An 8654-nucleotide genomic window follows, 5' to 3' on the forward strand; every position below is an offset into this window, starting at 1 on the left:
AGCGGAGCGGAGACGGAGCGCGCCCGCCCCAGCCCCGAGTCCCGCCGCCTTCCTTCCCTCCCGCCGCCGCAGCGCCGGCCCAGCGGCCGCCGCCCCAGCCATGGAGCAAGACAACAGCCCCCGGAAGATCCAGTTCACGGTCCCGCTGCTGGAGCCGCACCTTGACCCCGAGGCGGCGGAGCAGGTGCGGAGCCGGGCGGGGTGGCCGGGGACTCGCCCGGCAAAGAACAACGGACCCCCTGGGCCGTGGGATCTGGGAAACCAGCTTCGTCCGCCCTCGGCAGTGTGCCCCTGAGAGGGCGACCGCGCTCAGTTTGGGGAGGGGGGGGGGGTCTTCTGTCCCCTCCCCCACTGTTGGAGCCACCTCTCCCTGCCTGTGCTAGAGCGAGCGCCTCCCCTCGAAGCCTGTCCCCGCAGAGTCGCTCTCGGCGTCCCAGCCCTGGGGGAGGGGGCCTGCCTGAGGACACGACCCCTCCCCCCTTCGCCAGTCTTGCATCCCCCACGCAGTCAACCCCCGCCAGAGTTTCTGAGCTCGGTGGGGGCGCCTAAGGCGACCGGCAGCCTTGCGGGAGGGGTCGGGGAGGAGGCGGGGAACCAAGGGAGCCTGGTACTGCTGAAAGGAGTTGAAAGAAGAGAAACAGCCCTCCCGACCCCTCCCCTAATTCGAGGCCACCTTGCGTGACTCCCGAGAGTGAGAACCAGAAGGAGCTGAGGGAAACTGAGAGGGCCGGGGCTTCGGGGAGAGGGGTGATTGGGTCTGCAGGCTGACGCTCCCCTCTTCTGCAAGTCGGGACACGTGGGTCCTTATTCCCAACTCCTGCCCTTTGGAGCAGGGAGTGGGGGTGTCCTGGAGAGAGTGGCACCGGGAAGCCAGAGGTGGGGGCTGTCTGGGAGCCTGGTGCAAGGGGCTCCCTAAACAAGGGAGCAGCACTGCACTGCCCTTGGCTCCAGAGGTGGGAGTCCAGGGCCCTGGCCCAGCCATGGGCCTGGCCTATTTTTAGCTCAGAGCAGCCTGGCAGAGGCGGCAGTGGATGAGAGTGTCTGAGCAAGTGTGTGTCTCAGGGAGAGTGAGCATGTGTGTGGACAGGGTGACCACCCGTGGTCACTACTACCGTCCATTTGCCAAATATTTGCTCGTTTGCTCATTGCTCCATCTCTTTTTGTGTCTTCTGTCCATTTGCTTAGACATCCCCATTCCTAAAGCACACCCATGGGCCACAAGGTCAGTTCCCCATTTCCTGCATCCGGTGGGGCCTCCCTGGGACCTCTTGGGATGGGCTGAGGAGAGTGTTCTCTGTGCTGCTCCAACTGTTCCGCAGAATGAGGTCGGGGTGTGAAGGGAAGGGTAGGTGCACACACTCTCCCTGCAACTTCAGCTTCCCAAAGTGTGGGGCGGGGTTAGGAACATGCTCTGTCCTCTCCCTGGCCTGGGGGGAGCCTCCTCTCAGACCTCTAAGGCGTGACAGCAAGATGGACTGGGGCCTCAAGCCTGGTGAGGATGAGGAGGGTGGAGAGCCTGAGCCTAGGAAGTGTCCCCCCACCCCCACCCCAGTCAGGGGCGAGGCTGTTATGTGTGGAGGCAGGGGCTTAGCTAAGATAGCCCCAGGCCCAGGAAAACAGGCCCATGAGTGAGGGTTAGGGGGATTAGGGGCGAGCTTCCAAGAATGACTGCCTTCCACTGGCACAGACGGGTCTCCCTGCCAGACACCTGCATCTGTTTGGTGTTAGAGAAGGCAGGTGTGGTGTGTGTTTGGAGGAGGAGGGGGTAGGTCAGCTGGTTCAGGTGTCGGGAGACTGAGGAGAAGACAGTGCTAAGGAGCCAGGGGGAAAAAGAGAGAGGTGGGACTGCCCCCTGCTTTTCTCTAATCTTCAGAAATTGGTGTTCTGTCCACTAGACCTGAAATTCTACCTGCCGTCTCACCTCAGCCCTTCTTGCTGTGTCGTCCAAGTGTGTTATCCGGGCAAAAAGCTCCAGGCAGGGAAGGAGTCTAATCCAGACTGAAATGGGAGAGCAAAAGGGGTTTGAAGCCAGGAGTTATGGAGCACAGAGGGACAGGGGATGGAGCGGTGCCCGTGGCTACTAGGTGTTGGGCGTGACTGGCCTGGCAATAAATCAGAGGCAAAGACAGAGGTATCCTTGAGCACTGGGAATTTGGGTAGGTGCAAGAAAAAGAAGACCGTCTATTCATTTCCTAGGAGTTCAGGTGCCTGGGAGGTACTTAGGAAGCCTGACTTCACTCCCTTCTTTGATATCTCTAGGATATCAAAATTGTCAGAGTCTCTGAGTACCTAGAGATCTTGTCCAAGGCAAGGACACTGGTTGAGGAAGGGACCTGTCCAACATCACAGAGCCCTGGTGCCCTCTCAAAAGCCCTCTCTGGCATACTTTTGGTCTCCTTCTCAGGCTCCCAACTTCCACTAACACCCCCCACCCTCTTCCTGTCTCTCTGACTCTTCCGCAGCCAGCATGTCCCCTCCACCTGCAGGGGGAGAGAAAGAAAGAGGAGTCCTCTCCTAGGAAAGGATGGCCCTCACCCCACATTCGTGAGGAACATGTGCCCGCCTGCTGGTGCCCAGCACATCTGCACCAGGAATGGCCAGACGGACTCACAGCTCATGTTTGTGTAGTGCATATGTGTATGCACATGCACTGCACACACACAAACACACCCAGGCCCAGTACTGGCAGGGGCCTTGAAATGTCACCCCAAAGAGATGCCACTGGATTTTCCAGAGAAAACGGTGACCTACCCCCTTAAAGACCCCCATTCTGTGCCTCTCGTTTCTTTGGGGAGAGTCCCCTTCTCAGACTAGCACTGCGCCTCTTGCTAAGGCTGACACCCGTTTTCTGGGCATAGAGAGGGGCAGGCGTCTTACCACCTTCACCCCCAGTGGTAGTGGTACTAAATAATGGACACAGACAGATAGGAATTCCGTCCTTCAGTGCCCTTGCCCTACTGCGCTCAGACCTGGATAATCTTAGCCCCTTTCCCAGTCCTTTAGCTGTCCCTCCCCTCTGCTGCCCTGGAGGTTACTGTAGGGACTCCAGCCCCAAGGGTCCCATCACTTCCAAGCCTCAAAACCCTCCAGAGAAAGGAAAAAAAACCTACATGTCCCAAGAGTCCTTGGACTGACTGCAACAACAATCAACTTTATTGGCAGCCTGGCAGAACAACAGCGGTGGGCAGAGGGGCTCAGAGGCCCCGTAGTCAATCAGCTTTTATATGTTAATTTCTTAGAATGGGACCCTGGGTCCCCGGAGAAGATTTTTCAGGTAACTTTAGAGTCCTGCCTGCATTTTATTTACCCATGACAAGGATCTGCCCAGACCACCCTCCCTGACAAATTAGAAAGGCAGTGTGTCCAAGGGTAAGGAGGACTTTAGGGAATGAGGGGCACAGGTAGGGGAATGTCCATGCAGAGCTAGCTTTCTGGTGCTGTCCGCCCAGGCTGGGCTGGGGCCAAGGGGTGCGCTCCACAGATGCTGGTGCACAAAAGGTTAATGTCTGTTTGGGGCGGTGGGCTGGAAGACTAGGGGAAAGAAAGGACTTGTGCCATGTCAGCTTATTTCTGACCATTGATCAGGATGGACGGAAGGACAGCAAGCCAGAGATCGATGCATTTGAGCAGATATAGCTGCTGAGCTGCAGAGCTGGGGAGATGCAGAAATGGAGAGGGGAGTGGGGGATGGGGGGGTGGGGGTGATCTTTTGGATCCCTAAGGGAAAGGGACGGGCCCAAGAATGTCCACCCCGGGACATGAGGCTCCGTGTAATGTGGTTATTTTTGAGGTACATTAAGTGGGCAGCCTGGATTCTGTTGCTGAGTGGTATCGGGTGGGGCTTTGAGACTGCCATGTGCACTTGACCTCTCCCCTCAGATTCGGAGGCGCCGTCCCACCCCTGCCACCCTCGTGCTGACCAGTGACCAGTCATCCCCAGGTAACCCCGGATGGGTCACTGAAGGGAGTGGGGGCTGCCGCGGGGTCCAGAGAGAGAAGGCGGGCACTGGCTGGGAAAAGGGCAGATCTGAGGAGTCAGAGAGTGACTCAGTCCCAGGGTCAGGAAAGTGGTGGCCACATTTGCTTTGGAAAGACAGAGCCGTGCTCGGGGAGGGGAGGGGAGGGGAGTGAAAGCACCTGGCTCCTAAGCCCCCAGGAATTGGGGTGGTCAACTGAGTGCTGGTTGCTGCGGCAACAGCCTTCCAGGTTTCTCCAGCAACTGAGACGCTGAGGCCCCCACCCCCAGAGGCAGTGACAGCTGTGAGGGGGAGGGACCGCCTCCATCAGCTTCCTCACAGCCCCCAGAGGAAGAGGGGAAGGTTAGACACAGCTCAGGGAGCAGCTGGCATGCTGGTCACCAGTGTCCCCAGCAAGATCTAGGGAGAGAACAAGGTCTCTGGGAGTGTCAGGGAGCTTGACAGGACAGTGGGAGAGTAGTGGTCATGCTAATGAGCCACGCTGGAAGTCTGGATGCCGGAGGCTCTCGCTTGCCCCCAACTACCAAAATTGATTTTACCTCCCTGCACAGGATAAACTTGTTCTTTATCTGGCATTCCCTCCTGTGCACGGTTCAGTTCTGAACATGGGGCCGGGGCAATGATTGGGAGGAGAAAGAGATGTGGATGTTTCAGGGAGAGGAAAAGAGCAAAAAGGCCATAGGTCCTACTTCAGGAACCTCCAGGTCTGAGGCGAGGATGTAGATACAAGATGGACCACAGAGTCAAGGACAGGGCTACGTTCAGGGAAGAAAGCAGGGCTGTGGGGAGCTGAAGGGAGCAGGCCCCGGGGCGGCCATCAAGGCCGACTTCCTAGAGGCACATGTGAGGGACAGATCAGGAAGGAGGCTTCTCCCGCTGGGAAGTCAGCTCTGTCAGGGACACACCTCCCCTGCCCCACCCCCTGGGTTTTCAGTCCTCTTCACTTTCTCCTTTCCCTCTTCCCCTCAGAGATAGATGAAGACCGGATCCCCAACCCACTTCTCAAGGTGAGCTGGTCCCTCTCATTCAACCCCACCCAGAGACTCATTAGGGGATTATTTCTCAGACCCTCCAATCTGTAGGGCCTTTTGGCTCCCCCTTCTCTGCAGCCCTCCCAGGGACCATGAGTGGACACGCCCTCACACCATATCGCCCACATTCAGTCTCTGCTCATTGTGGGGTCAGGGGCAAGGGGGCGGTCACTGGGAAGCAGGAATATCCTCCCCCACTTTCCTAAGTCCACAGCAACCCCTCAATCTCGAGTCCAAAGCATGGCAAGCACAGAAGCGGGGGCAAGATGGGCCAGTCCCCACCTGTGCTCTGTGTCCTTCACAGTCCACTTTGTCCATGTCTCCACGGCAACGGAAGAAGGTGACGAGGACCACACCCACAATGAAAGGTTAGGAAGACCCTTACCATCCCTTTCTTCTACCTCCTCCTCCCACCCACCCCCACCTCCCATGCCTGAGGCTGAGCAGTGGACCGAATGACCCCTTTGCAGGGAGCCCTTGGGAAGTCTTGAAACCTGCCTCTGTTATAGTTGAATTGTTGCTAGACAGTCTGGGCTGGCCTCCAGCTCTGCCTCCCACGAGCTGGGTGGCCTGGGCAGAACCCGGTTAACCTACTGAGCCCTGAGTACCACCTCACTACGGCAGTTGAATAAACTATGCAGTGCTCACCACATAGAAGGCACTCAAATACTTCTTGAATATAAACGGAGTCCTTTCTTTTGCCCCAAGTATCCCAGCAAGTTAGGAGGATGTTTTCTTCCTAAAAACCCTGCCCCTCCCCTCCCTGACTTTTGAAGGAAGTATGTCTTATTGTCTAGCTTTAGGCCCTCCTTAGTGCCCAGCAAGTATCTTTCCCCACCCCCACTCCTGTTCAGATCTCCAGGGATGGAAATGTCACACCAGCAATGTCTGATGGCCCTTCAGCGGGGCTGTTGCATTTGAGGGGCCACAGAAGAGACGCTGGGCAGTCATGTCCCTCCCTTTCTGTGCCCCCAGAGCTCCAGATGATGGTTGAACATCACCTAGGGCAACAGCAGCAGGGAGAGGAGCCTGAGGGAGCCGCCGAGAGCACAGGGACCCAGGAGTCCTGCCCGCCTGGGATCACAGACACCGAGGCGGAGTTAAGGCTGGGCGCTTCTGGGAAAGCACAAAGTACGTTCAGGCTGGGGAGGGACTGGCCCAGGAGGGGGCAGACCTTACCCAAGATGGGGAGGGGTCTAATAGTATCCAGAAACTGTCCTGAGAGGATGAATATGTTTGGATGTATTCCATGTATTTGCATCTCCTCACTGCCTTTCCTTACTGAATGACCGCAAACCCTCCCAACCAGGGCTGCCGAGCTCCCTGCTGTGCGGAGTGAGAGAGCCCACGGTGGTGGGACCAGCACACACAGCAGCCAGAATCCTCCTCACTTCACCAGCCTGGAGGCCTCCAGCAACTCACTTACCCTCAGTCTGTAAAAAGATAATGATGACGCCCATTCATTGGGCTGTTTGTGAAAATTACATGAGACCAGTTCTTAGCCCAGCAGCCAACACATGGAAAGCATACAATAAAGGGAAGCTGCTGGTAGTGCTGTTAACACACCTCCACAGTCCCCTATCCCAGGTGGAATTCCAGAATCCAGAGCTTTCCAGTTCTGTGAAGGTGACATGGTACATATATATCGTGACATTATGTAATGCCCCCCAACAAAACACCCTGTAATCAAACATATTAATATTTCTGCAGTGAAATGAATGGTCCCACCAAATGGGATAAAGACTTAAAATAGACCCATATCAGTTCAGGTTAGGTTTTGCCAAACTGTACCCAAACTTTTTTTAACTTTCCTTTGAAGATTTGTTGTTGTTGTTGTTTTTCAATTCTCTTGGCAAATTTACACAGTGAACCTGTAGTAATAATTGTGATTAGAGAAAACACCACCAGGCTTGTCCGATTGCCCCCAGCCTGGTCTCAGGGCCCTCTCAGGGGTCAGTGGAGTACAGGATGGGGTACAAGGAGCAGATCCCTCACCAGGCTTTCATGAATACTGCCTCTCCCTCCCGCCACCCCTTTTCCATCCTTAGAGCCTGCAGAATCCATCCCTAAAGCTCAGGAGAGGGGCAGTGAGAAACCCAGCACGAAGGAACCCACAACCCATATACCACCATTGGATTCCCAGGGAGCCAACTCGGTAAGAGCCTCGGGCTGGGCTGCCTGGTCTGCAGGAGAGCAGGCTGTGTAGATGAGGGCAAGGACTAAGGTCTGGAGTCAGGGAAAGGGGGAACACAGGACCAGCTTCATCACATGAAGAACTATTGTCTAAGGCAAGAAGATTTGGGGGTATTATGTATCTGTGCACAGAGAGAAGTGGGATTAAGCTGCAGGAGGAAGGATTGAGGTTAGACTCTGTATTAGGGTTTCTGGCTCCTCAAATGGGGAGTGAAGCAGACCACGGACTTTCTGAGAAAAGGCCTTTGGAACCTAAAGGCAGATCCGCATGTCCAGGCGGGGTGAGCAGTGGTCCTGCCTGGAGTGGAGGCATTGATGAAATGGTCTCGTGGGCTTTGATTTTACAGTCCTCCCGTCCCGCGTAGGCTGGGCAAGCATGGGGGCTGGCGTCAGACATCAGAGGTTTGATGCTTGAGGATGGGCAGACCAGTAGGGGTGGGGACAGTAGGACCTCGGGTATCTCACTCGCCCTCTCTTTCTGCCCCTCCCCCACAACAGGTCTGAGCGTGAAGGAGGTATCCTGGAATCTGGACCGCAGTTGGGATGCATGGACACTGGATTTGTTTCTTATTCTTCACTTTTGGGAAAAATCTCCTGTTTTTAAAAAGTGATAAATTTGGTGTTAGGTCCTTGGCATTTTCCTTCTTTCCCAACTTAGAGAATCCGTTCTCTCTCCCTTCTTGTCCTGCCCAATCTACAACCCCCTGCTCTTTTGCCCAGCAGCCTCTGGAAAGGAAGAAACAGGGAAGCTGGGTAGGAGCCTTGAGAAGGGGTCAGGGTGGGGGGAGTTCTTCCCCAACCCTGCCATTATTTGCTGTGGAAAGAGAGCTGGGGGTCAGACAGGTGGAAGGACTAACTTCCAGGGTACGAAGAAGAGAGGAAGGGTCTGGGTTCTCTTAATTGCAGAAAGGATACAGCCACCTGGCAGGACTGCTCTGCAGCTGTGAGACTTGGGCGTTCTAAGGCCTGTCTAGCTGTGACTGTGCTGTGGCTGCCGCCTGCTGGACAGGAGGTGGAACTGCACCCGGGCTCTTGGCCCATGGGAAGGAGGAGGTGTGGTGTTGTGTTGTGTTGTGTGTGTTGTGTGGACGACGCCTTTGCCTGTCCTCCAAACCTTAGTGATTCCCACACTCCAGGATGTGTTCCCTCCTCCAGCTATTAGGAGACCACAACCCCTACTCAACACAGTGGCTATTAACAAAGAGGCCTTTGCTGGCAACTGGAAAGATCATCTCTCCCCCTTGTCCTAGACACTGAGGGCCAGGCCAAAAGGCAAAAGCCAGCACAGGTGAAGAAACTTCCATAGTCAGGCCTCTTCTGGTCACTGCTTTTGTCTTTCTGGAGAGAGAGGGGAGAGGGGAGGAGGGAAGGCAAGATTCGCCCTTCCTTACTGAAGAAGCACTTTGATGGAGAGGAAAAGAACTTGAGTGTAAGGCCCCACATCTGCCATTCC

At 55.8% G+C, this 8654-nt stretch overlaps 1 protein-coding gene across 1 annotated transcript; it reads left to right on the forward strand.

Moving 5' to 3' along the window:
* The first annotated feature begins 6 nt into the window (after positions 1–6).
* On the forward strand, positions 7–7830 carry PPP1R1A (protein phosphatase 1 regulatory inhibitor subunit 1A). The gene is made up of 7 exons (XM_029954385.1): positions 7–184; positions 3880–3940; positions 4947–4984; positions 5313–5376; positions 5984–6139; positions 7057–7163; positions 7700–7830. The coding sequence occupies exons 1-7, from the start codon at positions 101–103 to the stop codon at positions 7703–7705; spliced, it is 516 nt and encodes a 171-aa protein (XP_029810245.1). The 5' UTR covers positions 7–100; the 3' UTR covers positions 7706–7830.
* Positions 7831–8654: the final 824 nt, after the last annotated feature.

The sequence above is a fragment of the Suricata suricatta genome, chromosome 10 (assembly GCF_006229205.1).
Source record: "Suricata suricatta isolate VVHF042 chromosome 10, meerkat_22Aug2017_6uvM2_HiC, whole genome shotgun sequence".
Lineage (NCBI taxonomy): Eukaryota > Metazoa > Chordata > Mammalia > Carnivora > Herpestidae > Suricata > Suricata suricatta.